Source organism: Scyliorhinus torazame, chromosome 6 (genome assembly GCF_047496885.1).
Source record: "Scyliorhinus torazame isolate Kashiwa2021f chromosome 6, sScyTor2.1, whole genome shotgun sequence".
In the NCBI taxonomy this organism is placed as follows: domain Eukaryota; kingdom Metazoa; phylum Chordata; class Chondrichthyes; order Carcharhiniformes; family Scyliorhinidae; genus Scyliorhinus; species Scyliorhinus torazame.
In genome coordinates, this window is record NC_092712.1 from 16,511,687 (window position 1) to 16,538,999 (window position 27,313).

General features: G+C 52.0%; 1 protein-coding gene across 1 annotated transcript in view; it reads right to left on the reverse strand.

The window, feature by feature from the left end:
• Positions 1-27,313, reverse strand: part of LOC140424690 (diacylglycerol O-acyltransferase 1-like) — a 198,809-nt gene that overhangs the window by 54,121 nt on the left and 117,375 nt on the right. Inside the window, exons 4-7 of the mRNA XM_072507974.1 lie at positions 26,307-26,392; positions 21,606-21,658; positions 11,993-12,098; positions 7,645-7,773 (exon numbers count right to left, since the gene is read on the reverse strand). Of these exons, the coding sequence (XP_072364075.1) occupies positions 7,645-7,773; positions 11,993-12,098; positions 21,606-21,658; positions 26,307-26,392 (374 nt within the window). The remainder of the gene's footprint in view (positions 1-7,644; positions 7,774-11,992; positions 12,099-21,605; positions 21,659-26,306; positions 26,393-27,313) is intronic.

The following is a 27,313-nucleotide window of genomic DNA, read 5'->3' on the forward strand; positions in this document are numbered from 1 at the left end:
TTCTGCTGTCCCTCTCCTGGAAACATTGAGGGCCAATGTTACACACTCTCAACTGGAGACGTGCTTCAAAGCTCAGTGCAAACAGTCTTCAACTAGGACCTCGAAGAAAAATAGCACTGGAAAACTAAAATTACTGTTCCGCCCTCATATTTTGATCGCGTTTTCAGACCCACCAATGCTGCATTCTGTTTTCCAACAGAATAGACTCGTGCGCATCTCTATGGGCCTTGGACTTTGGCTAATTTCCTTTGGCACGTATTGGGTTGTACTCCCCATCCTGAAGGTCCACCAAAAGTGAGGGCGAAACGGTCTACTCTCTCCAAAACTGAATCCCTCCCATGACCTGGATGAGGTTGGTAAATAAGGACCATTCTCACTACTAGGTCAAGCACACTACTGGTACGGCAAAAAGGTCGTATCAATATTTCCCATTTAGCATTGCTGATTGAAGGAAGGTATTGTCGAAGCTTTTCCTTTTGCACCCATCAGGACAACACAAGAATAGCAAATTTCAGAGTGAACAATTTGTACTGCATGAGAGAAGGGTGCTGATTGGTTGAGGCATTGCCATGGAGAATGTACCAGGTAACACCTTCACAGGCAGCCTAGTTAAAAAGCCAGCCAGCAGTGTCTGAATGCACCATCCCAAGGGCTGCTGGGCACTTAAGTCACACGTATCAGCGCGACAAGGTCATTTTTCAAACTGAAACTTAGGCATTTGTTAACGTTAGGCGGAGGGAACACAACAAAATAGTTGCAGCAAAAAGAAGGGGCTTCGCCTGAAACTCTTAATCGGTCTCTTTTCAGATTTGTGTTTCTAGTATCAGCAGTTAAATATCACAATATAGAAAAGTGCCATTTAGCCCATCAAGACTTACTACCATTCCTGCAGGAATCGACTTCCGGTTGCGGCGATGCGGAGCTAAGCCGCACGATTCGGCAGCTCCCGTGATCACGGACTTTCGGGCCCTCTAGAGGAGCCCCAACGGGAATTTTTTGAAGACGTTCCGTGTGGGAAGGGAAGAGTGAGGTCCCCCCTTTACCGTTTATGGACCGGACTAGAAGCGAAACGGCCAAAAAAGTGGTGCTGGAGCAGCGGGAGCAGCGAGGGAAGGAAAACAAAATGGCGGAGGCCGGGGATAAAGTGGAGTGTGGGCCGGAGCTGCAAGAGTTCATTCAGCGCTGTTTCGAGGAGCTGCGGAAAGAGATGCTGGCGCCTATGCTGTCGGCGATTGAAGGACTAGGGATGACCCAGAAGGCCCACGAGGTAAAGATCCAGTAGGTGTAGAAAAAAGTCAATGAGAACGAGGACGAGATCTTGGGCCTGGCGGTGAGAGTGGAGGAGCACGAGGCGCTACACAAGAGGTGGGCGGGAAGATTCGAAGACCTGGAGAACAGGTCGAGGAGAAAGAATCTTCGGATCCTGGGTCTCCCTGAAGGAGTGGAGGGGGCCGATGCCGGGGCATATGCGAGCACAATGATCGAGTCGATGATGGGCGCGGCCCCCTTCGAGGCCTTTGGAGATGGATGGGGCACACCGGGTGCTGGCGAGGAGGCCCAAGGCTAATGAGCCGCCAAGGGCGATTGTGGTGAGGTTTCACCGTTTCACGGACAGAGAGAGGGTCTTGAAATGGGCCAAGAAAGAGCGGAGCAGCAGCTGGGAGAATGCGGAGATCCGAATATACTTGGACTGGAGCACGGAGGTAGCAAAGAGAGAGGGTTTCAACCGGCCAGCGCGACTGTGGGTCACATACAAGGATCAACACCACTATTTTGAAACGCCTGAGGAGGCGTGGACTTTTATTCAAACTGAAACTTTGGACTCAAACTGAGGGTTTGTGAGGGTGGGGGGGGGGGGGACGTTTGATGTTTGTTGTACATAGGGTGTTAATCACGCGCAGGAAATGTTCCATGGGCTGGGGGAGGGATGGGGATGGGGAAAGGGACTGGGTGAGAAGACCGTACGAGACGGTGGGCACTGGTGCTGGAGGGAGAGGAGGCTCGGGGATGGGGGCAAGGAGACAAGGCCGCGTCAGGAGCTGCGCCATAGGGGGCGGGGCAGGCTTAGGAAAGCGCAGGTTTTTTCCCACGCTAGGCAAGAGAGGAGGGGGGGGAATGGAGGAGTGCACACTGATTGGAAGATTCCCACACCGGGGGGGGGGGGGTCAATGGGACGGCGGGGTCAGCTGACTTTCGGGAGTGCTATGGGGGTAGCAAAAAAGCTAGACACGGGTCTAGCGGGGAGGGGGGGGGGGGAGAGAGAAGAAAGGGTTGCTGCTGCACTGGGCGAAGGGGAATGGGACACAGAAGAGGTGGTTGGGACGGGTGTCCACTGTCTGGGGGACTGGAGGTCGAGGGCGGCGGGGCACGGGACTGGCTAAGAAAAGTAGATGGCTAGTCGGCGGGGGGGGGGGGGGCAATCCGGCTGATAACGTGGAGCGTGAGGGGCCTGAATGGGCCGGTAAAGAGGACCCGAGTGTTCGCGCACTTAAAGGGACTGAAGGCAGACGTGGTCATGCTCCAGGAGACACATCTGAAGGTGGCGGATTAGGTCAGGTTAAGAAAGGGATGGGTAGGGCAGGTATTCCATTCGGGGCTGGGCGCGAAGAACAGAGGGGTTGCAATACTGGTGGGGAAGCGGGTTTCGTTTGAGGCGAAGAATATCGTAGTGGACAATGGAGGTCGATATGTGATGGTGAGCGGTAAGTTGCAGGGGACTTGGGTGGTATTGGTAAATGTATACGCCCCGAACTGCGATGATGCCGGATTCATGAAGCGCATGTTGGGGCGCATTCCGGACCTGGAGGTAGGAAGCTTGACAATGGGTGGGGATTTTAATACGGTGTTGGACCCAGCACTGGATCGCTCCAGATCTAGGACCGGAAAGGGGCCGACGGCGGCCAAGGTGCTGAGGGGGTTTATGGACCAGGTGGGGGGAGTGGATCCGTGGAGGTTTGCCAGGCCGCAGGCCAGGGAATTTTCTTTTTTCTCCCATGTGCACAAAGCCTACTCCCGGATAGATTTTTTTGTTCTGGGCAGGACGCTGATCCCGAAAAGTGGAGGGAACGGAGTATTCGGCCATAGCCGTTTCGGATCACGCCCCGCACTGGGTGGAACTGGAGCTGGGAGAGGAGAGGGACCAACGCCCGTTGTGGTGGCTGGATGTGGGACTGCTGGCAGATGAGGCGGTGTGTGGGAGGGTGAGGGGATGTATCGAAAGGTACTTGGAGGCCAACGACAACGGGGAGGTGCGGGTGGGGGTGGTATGGGAGGCGGTGATCAGGGGAGAGCTAATCTCCATCAGGGCTCATAGGGAGAAGATAGAGGGCATGGAAAGGGGGAGGTTAGTGGGGGAAATTTTAAGAGTGGACAGGAGATACGCAGAGGCCCCTGAAGAGGGATTACTTGGGAAAAGGCGACGCCTCCAGACGGAGTTTGACCTGTTGACCACAGGGAAGGCAGGTTAGGGTGGAGGAAAGCGCAGAGGGCGATGTACGAGTATGGGGAGAAGGCGAGTCGGATGCTGGCACACCAGCTCCGTAAGAGGATGGCAGCGAGGGAAATAGGTGGAGTCAAGGATGGAAGGGGAACTACGGTGCGGAGTGCGACAAAGGTAAATGAGGCATTCAAGGCCTTCTATGAGGAGCTGTACAGATCCCAGCCCCCAGCGGGGGAAGAGGGGATGGATGATTCCTGGACCAACTGAGGTTCCCGAGGGTGGAGGAGCAGGAGGTGGCTGGTTTGGGGGCACCAATTGGGTTGGAGGAGCTGAGCAAAGGTTTGGGGAGTATGCAGACAGGGAAGGCCCCGGGACTGGACGGGTTCCCGGTTGAGTTCTACAGGAAATACGTAGACCTGTTGGCCCCCCTGCTAGTGAGGACTTTTAATGAGGCAAGGGAGGGAGGGTCCCTGCCCCCGACAATGTCGGAGGCGACGATCTCTTTGATCCTGAAGCGGGACAGGACCCACTGCAATGTGGGTCGTACAGGCCGATCTCGCTCCTCAACGTGGATGCAAAGTTGCTGGCAAAAGTGCTGGCTACGAGGATCGAGGACTGTGTCCTGGGGGTTATTCACGAGGACCAGACGGGATTTGTAAAGGGCAGGCAGCTAAACACCAATGTGCGGCGGCTCCTAAACGTAATAATGATGCCATCGGTGGAGGGAGAGGCGGAGATAGTGGCAGCTATGGACGCAGAGAAGGCCTTTGACTGAGTAGAGTGGGAGTACCTCTGGGAAGTGCTGCGTAGGTTTGGGTTCGGGTGAGGGTTTATTAGGTGGGTTAAGCTCCTTTACAGAGCCCCGGTGGCGAGTGTGGTGACGAATCGGCGGAGGTCGGAGTATTTTCACCTGTACCATGGGACGAGGCAGGGGTGCCCCCTGCCCCCCCTGTTGTTTGCGTTAGCAATTGAACCCTTGGCCATGTCATTAAGGGAGTCTAGGAAATGGAGGGGGGTGGTCCGAGGGGGAGAGGAGCATCGAGTGTTGCTTTATGCAGATGACCTGCTGCTATATGTGGCGGATCCAGTGGAGGGGATGGTGGAGGTCATGCAGACTCTAAGGGGGTTTGGGGATTTTTCGGGCTATAAGCTTAATGTAGGGAAGAGTGAGTTCTTTGTAGTACAGGCAGGAGACCAGGAAAGGGGGACAGATGATCTACCGCTGAGGAGGGCGGAAAGGAGCTTTTGGTACCTGGGGATCCAGATAGCCAGGAGTTGGGGGGCCCTACATAAACTGAATCTGACGAGGCTGGTGGAGCAGACGGATGAGGACTTCAAAAGATGGGACATGTTGCCGCTCTCGCTAGTGGGTAGAGTGCAGTCGGTCAAAATGGTGGTCCTCCCGAGGTTTCTTTTTGTGTTTCAGTGCCTTCCCATCATGATCACCAAGGGAGGGTAGGCAGGAGCATTATGGGGTTTGTGTGGGCGAATAAGATTGCGAGGGTAAGGAGAGGGTTTCTGGAGCGCAGTAGGGACCGAGAAGGGTTGGCGCTGCCAAATCTGGGGGGCTACTACTGGGCAGCAAATGTGGCGATGATCCGCAAGTGGGTGATGGAGGGAGAGGGGGCGGCATGGAAGAGGTTGGAGACGGCATCCTGCAAAGGGGGCGCTGGTGACGGCACCGCTGCCGTTCTCGCCGACAAGGTACACCACGAGTCCGGTGGTGGCGGCAACGCTAAAGATCTGGGGCCAGTGGAGACGGCACAGGGGTGCGATAGGAGTGGTCCCCGATCAGAGATAACCATCGGTTTGTCCCGGGGAGGATGGACGGGGGGTTTCAGAGCTGGCATCGGGCGGGGATTAGAAGAATGGGGGACCTGTTCATTGATGGGACGGTTGCGAGCCTAGGGGCACTAGAGGAGAAGTTTGGGCTACCCCCGGGAAATGCCTTTAGATATATGCAGGTGAGGGCGTTTGTGAGGCGGCAGGAGAGGGAATTCCCGTTGCTCCCGGCACAGGAGATTCAAGACGGGGTGATCTCGGGTGTATGGGTCGGAGAGGGCAAGGTGTCGGCGATATACCAGGAGATGAAAGAAGAGGGGGAGGCGCTGGTAGAGGAGCTGAAGGGTAAATGGGAGGAGGAGCTGGGAGAGGAGATTGAGGAGGGGCTATGGGCTGATGCCCTAGGTAGGGTTAATTCTTCTTCCTCATGTGCCAGGCTCAGCCTGATACAATTTAAGGTGGTTCACAGAGCGCACTTGACGGGGTCGAGGTTGAGTAGGTTCTGTGGGGTAGAGGACAGATGTGGGAGGTGCTCAGGAAGTCCGGCGAACCATGTCCATATGTTGTGGTCATGCCCGGCACTGGAGGGGATCTGGAGAGGAGTGGCGGGAACATATCTAAGGTGGTGAAAGCCCGGGTCAAGCCAAGCTGGGGGCCAGCAATATTTGGAGCAGTGGAAGGAGGCGAAGCCCCCCAGTGTGGAGGCCTGGACAAATGATGGGGGGGGGGGGGGGGGGGGGGGGGGGGGAGAGGGAGGTATGTTTGGGGGGTATATGAGCAAGATAATACATGACAGATCTGGAAAACTGGTATCTACGGGAGGAATCTAATGTACAAAGTTCTGTAACATATTGTTTTACCATGCTTATGTGCGTTTTCTTTCTATTCGTTACGAGGGGGGGGGTTGTTTGTAAGGGTGAAAAATTGTTTAAAAATTTTCCTAAATATATATTTTTAAAAAAATCATGCAGGAATCACTAGACTTGTCCGCCCTTCCCCTGTTCCCATTTTTAAAATGACGAGCCAATTCCCTTTTAAATCAATGAATGAACTTTGCCACATGCCATTTTTGAAGCTGAGAATTCCACTCTATCTCCAATGTAAAGAAGTCTGTTTTAATTATTTGCGATTATCCACATTGGTGCATATGCCCTACTGTCTTACCATCATCACTGACAGAACCATCAGAAAGCTGCAGGACTGGTATTAGGTTTGTTTTGTATCTTCACGCAGACACACACTATTACCAGCCTGTTTGAACTGTGTCATGAACACTTTTGTGGCCAACAAGTCCTCGAGTGGGACTTGAACTCGGAGCTACTGGCACAGAGGCAGGGAGCCGACCGACTGAAGCTTAAAACCTGCTCTGCCTGTAATCGGTCACCTTCTCTGAATCTCGGGGTGTTGGAGCATCAACGTTTGGCAACATAGATCTGAGGTATTCATTCACATCTACAACGGCCGATGATAGCTCCAAGGAAATGGCAAACCGAGATCAGTAGCTTTATCCAGAGGGACAGGAGGAAAAAGGAGTTACCCTGAGCCACAGCTGCGTAACGGTAGCACAGTGGTTAGCACTGTGGCTTCACAGCACCGGGGCCCCAGGTTCGGATCCCGGCTCGGGTCACTGTCTGTGAGGAGTCTGCACGTTCTCCCCGTCTCTGCGTGGGTTTCCTCCGGGTGCTCCGGTTTCCTCCCACAAAAGCGTGCTTGTTAGGTGAATTGGACATTCTGAATTCGCCCTCAGTGTACCCGAACAGGTGCCGGAGTGTGGCGACTCGGGGCTTTTCGCAATAGGCCTACTTGTGACCATACAGATTATTACTATTATTATTAACGTGGTGCTGCAGAGCTCTGGGAGTCAGTCACAAGGCAGTAACACTAGCATGAATGGTCAACGTGGAGAGGGAAATGGTGTTTCGCATGCTTTATGTAATGCAGTCATTTCTACTTTGCATCAGAGTGCGTGGATTTGGAGAAAACAGGTCTGAGCATTCAGACCGTGGGACGAATATTTCCCATCAATACTTCAAAAATAATCTGTTCTGATGAACAATTACCAATCTGAAATGTTAACTCGGTTTCCCTTGCTACAGGTACGGCTAACTAGAACAACAAAGAACAAAGAAATGTACAGCACAGGAACAGGCCCTTCGGCCCTCCAAGCCCGTGCTGACCATGCTGCCCGACTAAACTACAATCTTCTACACTTCCTGGGTCCGTATCCCTCTATTCCCATCCTATTCATGTATTTGTCAAGATGCCCCTTAAATGTCACTATCGTCCCTGCTTCCACCACCTCCTCTGGTAGCGAGTTCCAGGCACCCACTACCCTCTGGCTGAGCATTTTCTCCTTTCATGGTTGCGAAGTGAATGTTTGGAGTTGTAACAAGCGTGACATTGCTAAATCCTTTTATACTCACCTGATAGAGATCTGGACAGCGTTTTCACTTTGGCTCTGCGCACTTCTCTGCTCCATTTGTTGACATCTTTGTAGGAGTAGAGTTTGAGGAACTGGATGGTGTAGCTCATCAGCGCCATCACAGCACCAACTGCGGAACAAGATACAAGTCTCTTAGAGCAACATGTCTTGGAACCAACCAGGGAACATTTTCAATCTGGTAAAGTGTAATGAGACAGGATTGATGATCTCATAGTAAAGGGACTGCAAGGAAAGAGCGTTTTTTTAAAAATTCACTCTTGGCAAGGCCAACAATTATTGCCTACACCTAATTGGGGCAGCACGGTAGCCTTGTGGATAGCACAATTGCGTCACAGCTCCAGGGTCCCACGTTCGATTCCGACTTGGGTCACTGTCTGTGCGGAGTCTGCACATCCTCCCAGTGTGTGCGTGGGTTTCCTCCGGGTGCTCCGGCTTCCTCCCACAGTCCAAAGATGTGCAGGTTAGGTGGATTGGCCATGATAAATTGCCCATAGTGTCCAAAATTGCCCTTCGTGTTGGGTGGGGTTACTGGGAAATGGGGATAGGGTGGAGGTGTTGACCTTGGGTAGGGTGTTCTTTCCAAGAGCCGGTGCAGACTCGATAGGCTGAATGGCCTCCTTCCGCACTGTAAATTCTATGAATTGCTCTTAAGCTGAGTGACTAGCTGGGCCATTTCAGAGGTCAGTGAAGAGTCATCGAATCATAGAATTTACAGTGCAGAATGAGGCCATGAGGCCCATCGAGTCTGCACCAGCCCTTGGAAAGAGCACCCTACCTAAGCCCACACCTCCACCCTATCCCCGTAACCCCATCCAACCATTTTGGACACTTCAGGGCAATTTACCATGGCCAATCAACCTAACCTGCACATCTTGGAACTGTGGGAGGAAACCAGAGCACCCGGAGGAAACCCACGCAGACACGGGGAGAACGTGCAGACTCCGCACAGACTGTGACCCAAGCCGGGAATCGAACCTAGGACCCTGGAGCTGTGAAGCAACTGTGTTAACCACTGTGCTACCGTGCCCCCCCCCCCCACTCGTCAGTCACGTTGCTGTGGATCTGGAGTCACGCGTCAGCTAGACCACGTAAGAACGACAGATTCTCCCTTCCCCGAAAGATATTAGTGAACCAGATGGGTTTTTATGACAATCTGATAGTTTCAGGATTATCATTACCAACCAGGAATTTTATTCCATGTTTTATTAGTGAATTGAATTTAAATTCCCCCAGTTTCAGTGGTAGGATTTTAACTCATGGCTCCAAACTTTCCTCTGGGTCTGTGGGTTAATGTTACCGTCACCCTACCACCAGGCTACTGTCCCCTAGCACATGCAGGAGGGGGGAAATTTAAACTATCACGGAAGAAAAAAGTACTCGGAAATCTAATGGAATTAAAGGCTGAAAGGTCTCCTGGATTCGATGGCTTGCATTCTCAGGTCTGAAAAGAAGTGGTTGCGAAGATATTGGATTCAATGCTTTGCAATCTTTCAAATATCCCTAGATTCTGGATCTGCTCCCTGAAACGGTCACCTTTCTTAAATCAAGCCAGCTGTCAAGACAATGCCTGGCTGCTAGACTTGCCGTTTCTTACGGGCATAAGTGCAAATTTGAACGAGCTGAAGCACGAACTGCAGGGGAGGGACAGAGACTTGACCCAATGATCAATGCGGTAAACGCGTTCATGGTGGTGCCTGTGGTCCACTCAGTTAAAAAACAAAATTACTAATGTTTGCGAAAGGGGTACAATTCAGCGATGGTAACCCCATTGAATGTCAAGGGATGATGGTTAGACTCTCTCTTGTTGGAGATGGTCATTGCCTGGCACTCGTGGCTGAGTGTTACTTGCCACTTGTCAGCCCAGCCTGGATACGGCCCAGGTCTTGCTGCATTTGGACATGGACTGCTTCAGTATCTGAGGAGTCACGAATGGTGCTAAACAATCAGCGAACATCTCCAATTCTGACCTTATGTGGAAGAAGGACATTGATGAACCGGCTGAATATGGTTGGGCCTGGGACACTACCCTGAAGAACTCCTACAGTGATGTCCTGGAACTGAGATGATCCAACCACCAGAACCATCTTCCTTTCTGCCAGGTATAACTCCACCCAGTGGAGGGTTCTCCCTCTGATTCCCATCGACTCCAGTTTAGCTAGGGCTCCTTGATGCCATACTCGGTCAAATGTCAAGGACAGTCACTCTCACCCCCAGGTGGTGCTCCCTTTGTCTGCTGCTCTTAACTGAAGTGGTTGTGGGTTTGGAAGGTACTGACTATGAAGCCTTGATGAGTCCTCGCATCTTGTAGCTGGTTTTCACGACTGCCACTGTGCGTTGGTGAAATGAGGGAGTGAGTGAATGTTGGTGGATGGAATGCCAATCAAGCAGACTGTTTTGTCCTGGATGGTGTTGAGCTTCTTGCATGTTGTAGGAGCTGCACTCATCCCGGCAAGTGGAGAGTATTCCATCACACTCCTTACGTGTGCCTTGCAGATGGTGGACAGGCTACGTGCCGCAGAATTCCTAGCCTTTGACTTACTCTTGTAACCACAGTATTTATATGGCCAGCCCAGTTGGCATTTATAAGAATGAAGCTGACCTTATTGCAACATGCAAGATTCTGAGGGGGCTTGACAGGGTAAATGCTGAAAGGATTCCCTCATGGGGAATTTAGAGCTCAGGGCTTTAGTTTCTGAAGGACTAGTGGGCTACTGAAGGAGGAAATAAGGAGGAATTCTATCGCTGTGAGGGTTGTGAATCTTTGGAACTCTCCACCCCAAACAGCAGCCTCGAGCACTTGTTCGACCGACTACTGCTCGTTTTTATGTTCTTAAGTCAGTCACCACCTGGCTCGTTGACATAATGCATTCTCAGATTACTTAAGTTTCCAAATCGTAAATGTCCTTTATTTTATGCCAGGAGCAATTTGCATTTTTTGACCACTGTGCCGCCCAGTCTCAGCCACAACCACACTCCTATTATGTTTTATTTCCAGCAATGTGAGCATCACTAGTAAGGCCAGCACTTGCTGCCCATCTATAATTGCCCTGGAAAAGATGGCGGCGAATGGCGTTCGAGTCGCTGCAGGCCATATAGGTGCCCCCACAGTGCTGTTCGGAAGGGCGTTGCAGGGTTTTGACCCAGTGACAGTGAATGCATGGAGATAAACTGTAACCCCATAGAAACAGAATGAAATCTTTGTGTGCCACTGATCAGATCAGAGACAGCAAGGACGCTCCAAGTGCAGCAGGAAACTAGCATGGCCGCAGTGCAGCCTTTTCCGATCTCAGTGGATTAATGTTGCTGCACATTCCAGAAACTCTTTAAGGGAGGAAAAGGATGATGTATGAAACGTGCAAAAAGTTGTCCAAAGTTATTAAACTTTGTCCTAAAACTGTAGACGCCCAGGTAATTGAACACAAAGAGAAAGGGCAAGGGCCGGGATTCTCCCCTACCCGGCGGGGCGGGGGGTCCCGGCGGGATGGAGTGGCGGGAACCACTCCGGCGTCGGGTCGCCCCAAAGGTGCGGAATTTTCCGCACCTTTAGGAGCCAAGCCCTCACCTTGAGGGGCTAGGCCCGCGCTGGAGTGATTTCCGCCCTGCCGGCTGGAAAGGCCTTTGGTGCCCCGCCAGCAGGCGCCGAAAGGACTTCGCCGGGCGACGCATGCGCGAGAGCGTCAGCGGCCGCTCACAGCATCCCCGCGCCTGCGCAGTGGAGGGGGTCTCTTCCTCCTCCGCCATAGTGGAGACCATGGCGAAGGCGGAAGAAAAAGAGTGCCCCCACGGCACAGGCCCGCCCGCCGATCGGTGGCCCCCGATCGGCGGCCAGGCCACCGTGGGGGCACTCCCAGGGGCCAGATCTCCCCGCGCGCCCCCCACCCCCCCCCAGGACCCCGGAGCCCGCCCGCGCCGTCTGCCCCCGCCGGTCAGAGAGGTGTTTCAATCCACGCCGGCTGGCAAGGGTTGACAGCGGCGGGACTTCGGCCCATCGCGGGGGGGGAGCCCGCCGACCGGCACGATTCCCGCCCCCGCCAATTCTCTGGTGGCAGAGAATTCGGGACACGACGGGGGCGAGATTCACGCCAGCCCCCGGCGATTCTCCAACCCGGCGGGGAGTCGGAGAATCCCACCCATGGTTATCATCCTTGGGAAGACATCAGATGACCCCTGAAAGCCATGGTTGATTTGCTACCAATTAATTTTCCAAATAACAGGGCTAATCTATAGAATCCAAGCCCAATTTAGTGTGCTCTGAAATGACATTACATTAAGCTGACCATCCTTCACCTCCCTGCCCACCAACCCCCAATGGTCTTCACTGTACTCGCCTGGAGTTATTGAGGTGACTGTTAATACCACCACTACAGGGAAGGAGAGAATGGCGATCAGGTTAACTGTGTGCAAGGCCAGTCCAGAATTCTCAGATAGAACACCCTATGGAGAAAAAGGAGAACAGGTTAAACAACTGAGAAGCAATAGCCTCCCCTGAAGGCGCGCATTCATTCAAGTAGAGCACATCTTGGCACTAAAAATCAGGTTTGTTTCCTTGAGCATTCAGGTACCCCAGAAACTGCTGTGGTCGGACTCAACGTTATGACATCAAATGCTCGGTTCTTAAGCAGGAAACGCGTAATGGAAGAAAGGTGGCAACATTTATAAATGTGTTACTTTCAGAAGAAACGCTGTGAAGACTGCATGCTCACGTGTTTGGGTGTTGGCTTAACCTTTGAGATGGCAATCTCGTCCGAGTCAGAAGCGGCAGACTCGTGTGGAGTTTGCACATTCTCCCCGTGCTTGTGTGGGTTTCGCCCCCACAACCCAAAGATGTGCAGAGTAGGCAGATTGGCCACGCAGATTGGCCAGTGCTTGGGCTCCAGCTGTTCACGAGATATATATATATATATATATAAATGACCTGGATGAGGGAACCAAATGTAACATTTCCAAGTTTGCTGACGACACGAAACTGGGCGGAATAGTGAGTTGTGAGGAGGATGCAAGGGGGCTTCAAGGTGATTGAGCCAAGTTGAGTGGGTGGGCCAACACATGGCAGAGGCAGTGCAATGTGGCTAAATGTGAAGGTATATATTTCAGTGTGGAAAACAGAAAGGAAGAATATTATTTAACTGGTGACACATTGGTAAGTGTGGATGTACAAAGGGTTCTGGGTGCCCTCGTACACCAGTCAGTGAAAGTGGAGATGCAGATGCAGCAAGTAATTAGGAAGACAAATGATATGTTGGCCTCCGTTGCAAGAGGACTTGAGTTCAGAAATAGAGATAACTTACTGCAGTTATACGGGGCCTTGACGAGACCACCTCTGGAGTATTGCGGGCAGGTTTGGTCTCCCTACCTAAGAAAGGAGGGAGTGCAGCGGAGGTTCTGGAGGGTGATTGCGGGGTCGGTGGGACTGTCCTATGAGGAGAGATTGGTTCAACTGGACCTGTATTTACTCGAGTTTAATAATAATCGCTTGTCACAAGTAGGCTTCAATGAAGTTACTGTGAAAAGCCCCTAGTCGCCACATTCCGGCACCTGTTCGGGGAGGCCGGTTCGGGAATTGAATCCGCGTTGCTGGCCTTGTTCTACATTACAAGCCAGCTGTTTAGCCCACTGTACTAAACCAGCCCCAAAGGAAGGATGAGAGGAGATCTGATTGAAATGTATAAAATTCTAACGGGCAGAGCTGGACAGACTAGATGCAGGAGAGGATCTTTCTGGTTGGGGAAATCTAGAAACAGAGGAGACAGTCTCAGGAAACACTTAGGAATGAGATGAGGAAAAATCTCTTTACTCGCTTAACGGCATCAAGGGGTATGGGGAGAAAGCGGGAATGAGAAAGCAGAAATATGGCACTAAGATCGAGGATCAACCACGACCATCTTTGAGGGAGATCAGGTTCGAAGGGCCGAATGGCCCACGCCTGCTCCTTGTTTCTATGATGTGCACACAAACTGGCCGTCACATTTCTCAAACATTTTGGGATATCCTGAGGTCTTTGGGGGACCGGGGTTGGGAAGGGGGTGGGGAGCTTTCAGTGCAAGTTTATTTTTTTCTCCTTGCTCAGGAATCGACAGACCTTTGCCTAACTCCCTCCCTCCCCTCCACCCACAAAATCTGTGGCCATGTTGAAGCAGGAGCAATATTTCACATGATTGTATTTTCCAAAAGAGGGCACTGCAGCACCAGGACTTAAAAGTCAGAGGCCACCCAGGAACACTGGTCTTGGCTGCATCGCTGAAACAGGCGAGTACAGGCAGGCATCGCAGCACAAGAAGTGGGACACGAGCTGAACGCGAATGTGAGGAGGTTCCTGAATATTATCATGATGCCCTGGCAATTGAGCCATTGCGCTCAGGACTTCGGGGGATTGGAGGGGACTGGTGCGCGGAGGGGAGGAGCCCCGGATCTCCCTCTACGCGGATGACCTGCTGTTGTATATTTCGCACCCATTAGAGGGGATGGGGGGGGGTCATGCGGATCCTGGGGGACGTCGGGAGGTTCTCGGGGTACAAGCTGAACGTGGGGAAGAGTGAGCTGTTCGTGGTCCACGGTAGGGGCCAGGAGGAGAGGCTGAGGGAGCTCCCGCTCAGGATAATGGAGAGGAGCTTTCGGTACTTGGGGATACAAGTGGCCAGGAACTGGGATGCCCTGCACAGGCTCAGGCTCAAGACTAGGATGCCCTTGACAGTGACCAGGAGATGCAGGAGGAGGAGGAGGAGGCCTCATGGAGGAGCTGAAAGGTAAATGGGAGGAGCTCGGGGGGGGGGGGGGGTTTTGAAGAGGGTATGTGGGCGGATGCCCTGGGTAGGGTAAATTCTTCCTCCTCTTGCGCCAGGCTTAGCCTGACACAATTTAAGGTTCTGCACAGGGCACACATGACTGGGGCAAGGCTGAGTCGGTTTTTTGGAGTAGAGGACAGGTGTGTGAGGTGTTCGGGGAGCCCAGCAAATCACGCCCACATGTTCTGGGCGTGCCCAGCACTGGATGGGTTCTGGAGGGGCGTTGCGAGGACGGTGTCTAAGGTGGTAAACACCCGGGTTAAGCCGAGTTGGGGGCTCGCATTATTCGGGGTATCGGGCGAGCCGGGAGAGCAGGAGGCGAAAGAGGCCGGTATTCTGGCCTTTGCATCCCTGGTAGCCCGGCGGAGGATTCTGCTACAGTGGAAGGAGGCGAGGCCCCCAAGCGTGGAGGCCTGGATCAGCGACATGGCAGGGTTCATTAAACTGGAGAGGGTAAAATTTGCCTTAAGAGGATCTGTGCAAGGGTTCTTCAGGCGGCGGCAACTGTTCCTAGACTTTCTAGCCGAGCGTTAGGAGGTGGACAGCAGCAGCAGCAGCAACCCGGGGGAGTAGGGGGTACTTTGTGTTTACTATCGTTTAATGGGGGGCTTGTATATCGGGGGGATATGTGACATGGATATAAGATGTTTATTTATGTGTTCTTTGTTTTTTCTTATTTCTGTAAGGGAGGGGGGGGGTGTAGGTTTGTTGAAAATATGTAAACATTATAAAGAAAAGACTTGGTGGCACAAATGGATTTCAGTGCTACTGTGTCACTTTCATTTATGGAGTTTAGAATCTGAACCCCAGTTCCAAAGGGGCCAGGCACAGTCACAAACCAGTCTAGTTTTGAAGCCAGAAGTAAAAATGTAAATGATGTAAATGGCGTAGAAACTGGAAATTGTACACAGCTGTAGCTGGGTGCGAACACTCGAGACAGACTGAAACCAAAATCTCCGGTTTCACTGCACCAGCCCAGTACATGCTCTCAGGTCAGGGGTGGATATGTTAAGATCGGAATAAAATACCCTCTCCATATCTATCAATGCATTGCAACTCGAACCTTGCAAATTTTAAGTCAATATATCATCTGAATGTACTTAAAGAGCTGCAACATTCACAGTGTATCCTTTGCTGAAGAAAGATGGCGGTGGGAAGGGTTGCTACATGCCAGGTCCGATTTTCAACCCTGTTTCCTGGATATCCATCACAAGTCCATTGGCAGCATTCCCAATTATTGTGCTCCGAAAAAGTTAGAATGAGAAGCTCACAGAGAATGATCCGAGTTTAAACTCTGACCCCACCCCATTCCAATTTTGGATTGGCGAAATGTAGTAACTCCGTCCCAGGGTAATCAAATTCCAAAAAGGGATGATCTGCATTCCACAGAATTCCTGAATGGCCAACACAGCTGGTCGTTCTGTTGACGCACTCTGGCACTCAGAAGGGACGTTGTTCAAAACCCATCCTGCTGGATAAGCAGGTGTTCAAACATGAATGTTAATGACTGTAGCACCACCGATCACACACGAGGCGAGACGTAGAGAACTTCAATCGAGGCTTTATTGAGCAGACTTGTACAGACTCGTTCCCCAGCAGCTCAGTCACAGAATGCAGCTGCGGGGAGCAAACCGGGTTCTTATACCCCGCCTATCTGGGTGGAGCCCAGTAGGCGACGGATCCAATCGGAACCCAGCATCTGTCCTCCAATAGCTCCTCGGCATTCATGGTGTACCGTATTACCCCTAATACATACCACCACATTCTCCCCTTGTTAAAAAGGAACCCGGCGGGGTGGTGGGTGGTAGGGGTTTACAGGGTCGGTGCCTTAATCATTGAACTATATACAATCATGCCGCTTTTACTGGGCCACCGAATTATTCACATTTTACCCGATTAGCAGCGTTAACTATTTACAACAATGCCGTTTTACTGGGCCACTGAATTATTTACATCTTAAGTCGACTCGATGAGTCGAGATGGTGCTCTGGTCGCCCTCTCCGATTGTCTCAGCCCGGGTGGTGGTGGTGGTGCTGGCTCGGGTCCGGTCGACTCCGGGAGCATCACGCTGTCCCTCTCCGTTTCCTTACTCCTGGGCGGGCCTGGGAGGAGAACCGATCCCCCTGGGAAGGGGGTGGCTGTGGGGTGCACCGGCGGGAGTGAGGGGGTGGTGATTGGTGTTGGGGGGGTGTGGGGAGCTCCGGCACCAGGTCCCGCAGAGAGACCGTGTCCTGTCGGCCGTCTGGGAACGCCACGTAGGCGTACTGCGGGTTGGCGTGGAGTAGATGTACCTTTTCCACCAGTGGGTCTGATTTGTGCGCCCGCACATGTTTCCGGAGCAGGATGGGTCCCGGGGCTGCCAGCCAGGTCGGAAGTGACGTTCCAGAAGCGGACTTCTTAGGGAAGACAAGGAGGTGCTCGTGCGGCGTTTGGTTCGTGGTGGTGCACAGCAGGGACCAGATAGAATGGCCAGCGGGAAGTTGGGAGACTCCTAGACCGTAGGGCCAGTAGGACGGTCTTCCAGACCGTTCCGTTCTCCCTCTCTACCTGCCCGTTCCCCCAGGGGTTGTAGCTGGTCGTCCTGCTCGAGGCTATGCCCTTGCTGAGCAGGAATTGACGCAGCTCGTCACTCATGAAGGAGGACCCCCTATCGCTAAAGATGGTGCCAAGGGCTTTAATGACCGTGGCCGCGGTCATGTCGGGGCAGGGGATGGCGAAGGGGAAACGGGAGTATTCGTGAACGATGTTAAGAAAGTACGTGTTGCAATCGGTGGAGGGGAGGGGGCCTTTGAAATCCAGACTGAGGCGTTCAAAGGGACGGGAAGCCTTCATCAGGTGCGCTCTATCTGGCCTGAAAAAATGCGGTTTGCATTCTGCGCAGATTTGGCAGTTCCTGGTGACTGTTCGGACCTCCTCGATGGAGTACGGGAGGTTGCGGGCCTTTATAAAGTGGTAGAAGCGAGTGACCCCGGGTGGCAGAGGTCCTCGTGGAGGGCTTGGAGGCGGTCCACTTGTGCGTTGGCACATGTGCCGCGGGATAGGGCATCGGACGGCTCGTTCAGCTTTCCGGGACAGTACAAGACCTCATAGTTGTAGGTGGAGAGTTCGATCCTCCACCACAGGAACTTGTCGTTTTTTATCTTGCCCCGCTGTGCATTATCGAACATGAAGGCTACCGACTGTTGGTCAGTGAGGAGTGTGAATCTCCTGCCGGCCAGGTAATGCCTCCAATGTCGCACAGCTTCCACTATGGCTTGGGCCTCCTTTTCTACTGAGGAGTGGCGAATTTCTGAAGCGTGGAGGGTCCAGGAGAAAAAGGCCACGGGTCTGCCCGCTTGGTTGAGAGTGGCCGCCAGAGCTACGACGGATGCGTCGGTCTCAACTTGGAAGGGGAGGGACTCGTCGATGGCGCGCATCGTGGCCTTTGCGATATCCACTTTGATGCGGCTGAAGGCCTGGCGGGCCTCTGTCGACAGGGGAAAAGTAGTGGACTGGATTAGTGGGCGGGCCTTGTCTGCGTACTGGGGGACCCACTGGGCGTAATAAGAAAAGAAGCCCAAGCAGCGTTTCAGGGCTTTGGCACAGTGGGGCAGAGGGAACTCCATGAGGGGGCGCATGCGTTCAGGGTCGGGGCCTATCACTCCATTACGCACTACGTAGCCCAAGATGGCTAGACAGTCGGTGCTAAACACGCATTTTTCCTCGTTGTAGGTGAGGTTGAGGGCGTTAGTGGTCTGGAGGAATTTGCGGAGGTTGGCGTTGTGGTCCTGCTGGTCGTGGCCGCAGATGGTGACGTTATCAAGGTACGGGAACGTGGCCCGTAGACCGTGCTGGTCAACCATTCGGTCCATCTTCCGTTGGAAGACCGAGACTCCGTTCGTGCCGCCAAATGGAACCCTTAAGAAGTGGTATAGCCGCCTGTCTGCTTCGAAGGCAGTGTACTTGCGGTCACCGGGGCAAATGGGGAGATGGTGGTAGGCGGACTTAAGGTGGAGAAGACCTTGTACTGTGCAATCCGATTGACCATGTCGGATATGCGGGGAAGAGGGTACGCATCTAGCTGCGTGTACCTGTTGATGGTCTGACTGTAGTCTACGACCATCCTCTGCTTCTCCCCGGTCTTCACTTCTACCACCTGAGCTCTCCAGGGACTATTGCTGGCCTGGATTATGCCTTCCTTCAGCAGTCGCTGGACTTCGGACCTGATAAACGTCCGGTCCTGGGTGCTGTACCGTCTGCTCCTAGTGGCGACGGGTTTGCAATCCGGGGTGAGGTTCACAAACAAGGAGGGCGGTTTAACCTAGAGTGTCGCGAGGCCGCAGATAGTCAGTGGGGGTATAGGGCCGCCAAATTTAAATGTTAAGCTCTGGAGGTTGCATTGGAAGTCCAACCCCAGGAGAGTGGGTGCGCAGAGATGGGGGAGGACATACAGCCGGTAATTTTTGAACTCTCTCCCCTGCACCGTCAGGTTTGCGATGCAGAACCCTTTGATTGCAACGGAGTGGGACCCCGCCGCCAGGAAAAAAATTTTGGGTGCTTGGCCAAATTACCGGGGAACAGCATCTTACCGTGTCCGGATGAATAAAACTCTCCGTGCTCCCCGAGTCGATCAAACACAGCGTCTCGTGCCCGTTCACCAGCACCTTTGTCGTTGTCGGCTGGAGAGTCCGGGGCCGCGACTGGTCAAGTGTCACCGATGCCAAACGTGGTTGGTGCATCAGATCGTTGTCTTCAGGCAGTGTGGAGCCGTCCACGCTGGGGTCCTTGCCGGTCAGCCAAGATGGCGGCGTCCCTGGATCGCACGCTGCCGGGGGTGGACAAAATGGCCGCTCCCATGGGTCGCACACAGCTGGGGATGGACAAAATGGCCGCTCCCATGGATCGCACGCGGCCCGTGGGTAGGAAGATGGCGGCGCCCGTCCCCCCTTCGTGGTGTCCAGGGTCCGAAATGGCGGCGCCAGTTGGCCGCCCGTGGGTCGCAGGGGGTTGAGCCCGTGGTCCAGTTTGTTCCCCGGAGATAGCGGCGACCCCACGGGACTGGCACACCGCTGCGTAGTACCCCTTTTTGCCGCAGCTTTTACAGGTGGCCGAGCGGGCCGGGCAGCGCTGGTGGGGGTGTTTAGGCTGCCCGCAAAAGTAGCAGCGGGGCCCCCCCCGGGTGGTCTGGGATTCTGGCCGCGCACGCTTGCGGAGGGGTGGGGGTGCCAGGGGGGGGGGGTCGGTCGCGGCGGGGGTCCACGGAGCCCGAGGGGCTGTAATGCGGTCGGGGGCATAGGCGCGGGCGTTTTGGGAGGCCACGTCGAGGGAGGCTGCAAGGGCCAGTGCCTCTGTGAGTCCGAGAGAGTCTTTCTCTACAAGTCTCTGGCGAATTTGCGACGATGCCAAACCTGCTACGTAAGCGTCTCTGATCAGGAGGTCCGTATGTTCATTCGCCGTTACCGCTGGGCAGTCGCAGTTTCTTCCCAGGTTCGTCAGCGCATTGAAGAATTTGTCCAGCGATTCCCCGGGGATTTGTCGTCTCGTCGCGAGCTGGTAGCGTGTGTAGACCTGGTTGACGGGCCTAATGTAGGTCTGTTTCAGCAAGTTGAGCACCGCTGGGAATTCCTCCGCGTCCTCGATGAGTGCGTAGATTTCATGACTCACTCTGGAATGCAGGACCTGCACCTTCTGGTCTTCCGTTGGTCTGCCGGGGGCCGTTCGGAGGTACCCCTCAAAGCACGCGAGCCAGTGTTTAAACGCCGATGTTGCGTTAGCCGCTTGGGGGCCGATTCGCAGGCACTCCGGGGCCATCCGGAGCTCCATATTCCTTTTTAAGTCTGCTCAATAAATTGTAGCACCATCGATCACACACGAGACGAGACGTAGAGAACTTCAATCGAGGCTTTATTGAGCAGACTTGTTCAGACTCGTTCCCCAGCAGCTCAGTCACACAATGCAGCTGCGGGGAGTAAACCGGGTTCTTATACCCCGCCTATCTGGGTGGAGCCCAGTAGGCGGCAGATCCAATCGGGACCCAGCATCTGTCCTCCAATAGCTCCTCGGCATTCATGGTGTACCGTATTACCCCTAATACATACCACCACAATGACAAGCCAAGTGTTTAAACTCACAAAGGGTAAAGGATGCACAATTTAGAAGTCAATAAACCTCAACAACTTACACAGGAAGTCTAACGAAATACCAAATAAAGAATGTGCACCCAATTATAAAAATACTGAGCTACAGATTGAAAGGTTTCAGCTGTAATTCCCAGATGGGGCTATCGAACTCTGAACAAGTTATTTTTATTTCGGTTTAGAATAGGGACAACACTATTTATTACCCATCCCCAGATGTCTAAAGAAAGGAATGGGTTGGGCATCCTTTTAGCAAGCCAGTGGCAGCTAGAATAATGGGTGCAAGAAGTCAGCTACATACTATAGAGTTAAGAACTCCATGTGAGGACCAGTAGGGAGCTCATGTGTGGCCCACCCCTGAAGGAGATTCAGGAAACGAGCAGCTTTCACAGTCATTGAGTTTCAAGTTCCAGCTCCTGTATTGCTGGATTTACTGCAGTGGTATCTGACCTCAAGCTGCTGCCCAGTGTCGTGATCACTTGGCATACCAGTGCCTGGACAGAGGAATGGGTAATATAATTAGCGTTAAGAACTCTTGAACACTGTATTAGAGAGTGGATTTTGTCGGAGGCAGAGAAAGCGATGGGCAGGGTTCCTCCTCCTGATTCCTATCGAGCAATCCTTAAGAGCCGATGTCAGCAAGGACAGAAACGAGCTCGGCTGGGATGCCCCACATAGTAAAATTCCATGTCAATATTCACTGTCACAGGATGCACATGACGGATAATGGCCAATTACAGAACGTACTGAAGGGTCCCCACTGTCTGTGGAACTGCACTTGCACAGCTTTCGTGAAAGCTGGGGTAAAGGAAGACTCGTCACTTCTCAGCTCTTCAATCGGAGAGGCGTGACTTGCGTCGACACAGGTGAAGCTGATGCAGGGGGTGCGATGAAGGTTGTTATCATTCCCCAGAGAACAGGCAGCCCATCTGTCCAGCTCTACCTGTCAGCTTCTCCAACAGTCTCACTGGCACGGACGACAAACAAGAAATGAAAACACAGGCATTCCCTATCCCTCAAGAAAAAGAAAACTACAAACTCACCGTAGCAATTTTCCTTTCAATCTGCAGTGTCACAATTACAAAAGCATTCGAGACTGGGGAACATAAAGAGGTCTGTTAAATCATAAACAGCAAGTGGAGAGAGAACGATATAACTACAGACTAGTGAGATTTGAGTAAAATATGGCACTGTGACAGTCACACCATCTCTTACAGTCACACATTTCCCTTGACAGTTTCACGACCCACCCAGTCACTGAACACAGTACGCGTCAATCATGGCGAGAACAGCAGCAAAGCTGCTAAACCCAAGGCAAGGTGCGAGGTGAAAATAAACAACGATTCACCATAGCTGGGATGAGAGGACAAGATTACATCGTTATATAACAGGAGCAGAGAGCACAGTGTGAATAAAGGAGGAGAATTCTAACCACTAGTAACCTGAGTTTTCAAAAAAGGAGTTCTGGTGTTAGAAATTAAAATCAGTAGAAAATATCAGGGACAGGTTCAAAAGTAACAAATTGCAGGCAAGGAGGAACGTTAAATATCGTGGGGCGAGTTTAAAGTCAGGGGATCTAAAGAAAGAAAGTCTAATGGACACATTTGCCACAAGATTAATAAAGTTTTAGAGTGAGGGCGGCACAGTGGTTAGTGCTGCTGCCTCATGGCGCCGAGGTCCCAGGTTATCCCGGCTCTGGGTCACTGTCCATGTGGAGTTTGCACATTCTCCCCGTGTTTGCGTGGGTTTCGCCCCCACAACCCAAAAGATGTGCAGGGTAGGTGGATTGGCCATGCTAAATCGCCCCTTAATTGGAAAAAATGAATTGGGTACTTTAAATTTGAAATTTTAAAAAAAGTTCTAGAATAAGTTAGCAGAGATACGGCAAAGAGGTTTAAGAGACGACGGAGCATACTTGCTTCTAAAAATGAGGCGTGCTGTCGTGAGAATTAAACCAGCAAAGAGCTCTCAGTATAGCGTCCCCCTGGACGCTCTCGAACAGATATACCCCTTTGGATACTGTCGGGGGGGATAGCCTATCAGGGGAAAACAGCAGCAGCCAGAGCAGTGGCACCACGGCTGGCTCTGATGTTCAGAAGGGAGGGTCAAAGCGCAGAAGAGTAATAGTAATAGGGGACTCTATAGTCAGGGGCACAGATAGGCGCTTCTGTGGACGTGAAAGAGACTCCAGGATGGTATGTTGCCTCCCTGGTGCCAGGGTCCAGGATGTCTCCGAACGGGTAGAGGGAATCCTGAAGGGGGAGGGCAAACAGGCAGAGGTCGTTGTACATATTGGTACTAACGACATAGGCAGGAAGGGGCATGAGGTCCTGCAGCAGGGGTTCAGGGAGCTAGGCAGAAAGTTAAAAGACAGGACCTCGAGGGTTGTAATCTCGGGATTACTCCCTGTGCCACGTGCCAGTGAGGCTAGAAATAGGAAGATAGAGCAGATAAACACGTGGCTAAACAGCTGGTGTAGGAGGGAGCGTTTCCATTATCTGGACCACTGGGAGCTCTTCCGGGGCAGGTGTGACCTGTATAAGAAGGACGGGTTGCATCTAAACCGGAGAGGCATAAATATCCTGGCCGCGAGGTTTGCTAGTGTCACACGGGAGGGTTTAAACTAGTATGGCAGGGGGGTGGGCACGGGAGCAATAGGTCAGAAGGTGAGAGCATTGAGGGAGAACTAGGGAATAGGGACAGTGTGGCTCTGAGGCAGAGCAGACGGGGAGAAGCTGCTGAACACAGCGGGTCTGGTGGCCTGAAGTGCATATGTTTTAATGCAAGGAGCATTACGGGTAAGGCAGATGAACTTAGAGCTTGGATTAGTACTTGGAACTATGATGTTGTTGCCATTACAGAGACCTGGTTGAGGGAAGGGCAGGATTGGCAGCTAAACATTCCAGGATTTAGATGTTTCAGGCGGGATAGAGGGGGATGTAAAAGGGGAGGCGGAGTTGCGCTACTTGTTCGGGAGAATATCACAGCTGTACTGCGGGAGGACACCTCAGAGGGCAGTGAGGCTATATGGGTAGAGATCAGGAATAAGAAGGGTGCAGTCACAATGTTGGGGGTATACTACAGGCCTCCCAACAGCCAGCGGGAGATAGAGGAGCAGATAGGTAGACAGATTTTGGAAAAGAGTAAAAACAACAGGGTTGTGGTGATGGGAGACTTCAACTTCCCCAATATTGACTGGGACTCACTTAGTGCCAGGGGCTTAGACGGGGCGGAGTTTGTAAGGAGCATCCAGGAGGGCTTCTTAAAACAATATGTAGACAGTCCAACTAGGGAAGGGGCGGTACTGGACCTGGTATTGGGGAATGAGCCCAGCCAGGTGGTAGATGTTTCAGTAGGGGAGCATTTCGGTAACAGTGACCACAATTCAGTAAGTTTTAAAGTACTGGTGGACAAGGATAAGAGTGGTCCGAGGATGAATGTGCTAAATTGGGGGAAGGCTAATTATAACAATATTAGGCGGGAACTGAAGAACATAGATTGGGGGCGGATGTTTGAGGGAAAATCAACATCTGACATGTGGGAGGCTTTCAAGTGGCAGTTGAAAGGAATACAGGACCGGCATGTTCCTGTGAGGAAGAAAGATAAATACGGCAATTTTCGGGAACCTTGGATGACGAGTGATATTGTAGGCCTCGTCAAAAAGAAAAAGGAGGCATTTGTCGGGGCTAAAGGGCTGGGAACAGACGAAGCCTGCGTGGAATATAAGGAAAGTAGGAAGGAACTTAAGCAAGGAGTCAGGAGGGCTAGAAGGGGTCACGAAAAGTCATTGGCAAATAGGGTTAAGGAAAATCCCAAGGCTTTTTACACGTACATAAAAAGCAAGAGGGTAGCCAGGGAAAGGGTTGGCCCACTGAAGGATAGGCAAGGGAATCTATGTGTGGAGCCAGAGGAAATGGGCGAGGTACTAAATGAATACTTTGCATCAGTATTCACCAAAGAGAAGGAATTGGTAGATGTTGAGTCTGGAGAAGGGGGTGTAGATAGCCTGGGTCACATTGTGATCCAAAAAGACGAGGTGTTGCGTGTCTTAAAAAATATTAAGGTAGATAAGTCCCCAGGGCCTGATGAGATCTACCCCAGAATACTGAAGGAGGCTGGAGAGGAAATTGCTGAGGCCTTGACAGAAATCTTTGGATCCTCGCTGTCTTCAGGGGATGTCCCGGAGGACTGGAGAATAGCCAATGTTGTTCCTCTGTTTAAGAAGGGTAGCAAGGATAATCCCGGGAACTACAGGCCGGTGAGCCTTACTTCAGTGGTAGGGAAATTACTGGAGAGAATTCTTCGAGACAGGATCTACTCCCATTTGGAAGCAAATGGACGTATTAGTGAGAGGCAGCACGGTTTTGTGAAGGGGAGGTCGTGTCTCACTAACTTGATAGAGTTTTTCGAGGAGGTCACTAAGATGATTGATGCAGGTAGGGCAGTAGATGTTGTCTATATGGACTTCAGTAAGGCCTTTGACAAGGTCCCTCATGGTAGACTAGTACAAAAGGTGAAGTCACACGGGATCAGGGGTGAGCTGGCAAGGTGGATACAGAACTGGCTAGGCCATAGAAGGCAGAGAGTAGCAATGGAGGGATGCTTTTCTAATTGGAGGGCTGTGACCAGTGGTGTTCCACAGGGATCAGTGCTGGGACCTTTGCTCTTTGTAGTATATATAAATGATTTGGAGGAAAATGTAACTGGTCTGATTAGTAAGTTTGCAGACGACACAAAGGTTGGTGGAATTGCGGATAGCGATGAGGACTGTCGGAGGATACAGCAGGATTTAGATTGTCTGGAGACTTGGGCGGAGAGACGGCAGATGGAGTTTAATCCGGACAAATGTGAGGTAATGCATTTTGGAAGGTCTAATGCAGGTAGGGAATATACAGTGAATGGTAGAACCCTCAAGAGTATTGAAAGTCAAAGAGATCTAGGAGTACAGGTCCACAGGTCATTGAAAGGGGCAACACAGGTGGAGAAGGTAGTCAAGAAGGCATACGGCATGCTTGCCTTCATTGGCCGGGGCATTGAGTATAAGAATTGGCAAGTCATGTTGCAGCTGTATAGAACCTTAGTTAGGCCACACTTGGAGTATAGTGTTCAATTCTGGTCGCCACACTACCAGAAGGATGTGGAGGCTTTAGAGAGGGTGCAGAAGAGATTTACCAGAATGCTGCCTGGTATGGAGGGCATTAGCTATGAGGAGCGATTGAATAAACTCGGTTTGTTCTCACTGGAACGAAGGAGGTTGAGGGGAGACCTGATAGAGGTATACAAAATTATGAGGGGCACAGACAGAGTGGATAGTCAGAGGCTTTTCCCCAGGGTAGAGGGGTCAATTACTAGGGGGCATAGGTTTAAGGTGAGAGGGGCAAGGTTTAGAGTAGATGTACGAGGCAAGTTTTTTACGCAGAGGGTAGTGGGTGCCTGGAACTCGCTACCGGAGGAGGTAGTGGAAGCAGGGACGATAGGGACATTTAAGGGGCATCTTGACAAATATATGAATAGGATGGGAATAGAAGGATACGGACCCAGGAAGTGTAGAAGATTGTAGTTTAGTCGGGCAGCATGGTCAGCACGGGCTTGGAGGGCCGAAGGGCCTGTTCCTGTGCTGTAGATTTCTTTGTTCTTTGGGTAAACCAATGGCAAATACCTTTACTTTAATCTACTGCTGGAAACCACAAGAGAGTGGAAAAGGGGTCGGGGAACAAATCACTTCCTCCATGCAGGATACTCACCAATTATAAGACACAAGGCAGGCCAACTGTAGGGATCCTTCAGGAACAGCGAGATGACTTGAATGGGGTCCACTAATATACCATATCTACACATTGAAAAAGGACCAATGCCAGTTTTTAAAAAAATCTTCTAACCCATATCCATTTAAAATTGATTTTTTTTACATCACATTAAATTCAGACTACTGCTCTCCATCAACTCCGAATTAAAGGCTGGAGCACCCCGGAACTCCTACAATCAACAAAATAGATATAAAACTGTGGAGAAACACCAATGATCTGGTCTTCTGACCGGGAAGCTCGCTCCACCACCCAGAATCGTTTGACCAGACTCTATTGCTACACACCATCGTCAGGGAAACCCTCAGTTTTAATTACGTGTGGGTTGCATTACTGGACCTGGAATCTAGAGAAAATTAATTTAGATTCTACCATGGTAGTTTGATACTCCGGATTTAAAACATCTGGACATAAGAGGCCCGTAAAGTCCTCAGAGCAGCAATCTCCAGCAGATTGCCACCCTGGATGGACTGACCCTCGCTGAAATTCCAAAGCCCATCTCGTAGAATCTAAAGTGCAGGAGTCTGCCATTCGGCCCGTCGAGTCTGCACCAGCCCTTGGAAAGAGTACCCTACCTAAGCCCACACCCTCCACCCTATCCCCATAACCCATTAACCCCACCTAAACTTTTTTTTGGACACCAAGTGCAATTTAGCATTACCAATCTGCCTAACCTGCACATCTCTGGACTGAGGGAGGAAACCGGAGCACCCGGAGGAAACCCGCGCAGACACGGGGAGAACGTGCAGACTCCCCATACACGGTGACCCAAGCAGGGAATCAAACCCGGGACCCTGGAGCTGTGAAGCAACTGTGCTAACCGCTGTGCTACCAAGCAGCCCAAGTCATTGACTGAGGCAGCACGGTGGCGCTGTGGTTACATAGAAGATAGGAGCAGGAGGAGGCTTTGTGGCCTTTCGAGCCTGCTCCGCCATTTATCACAATCA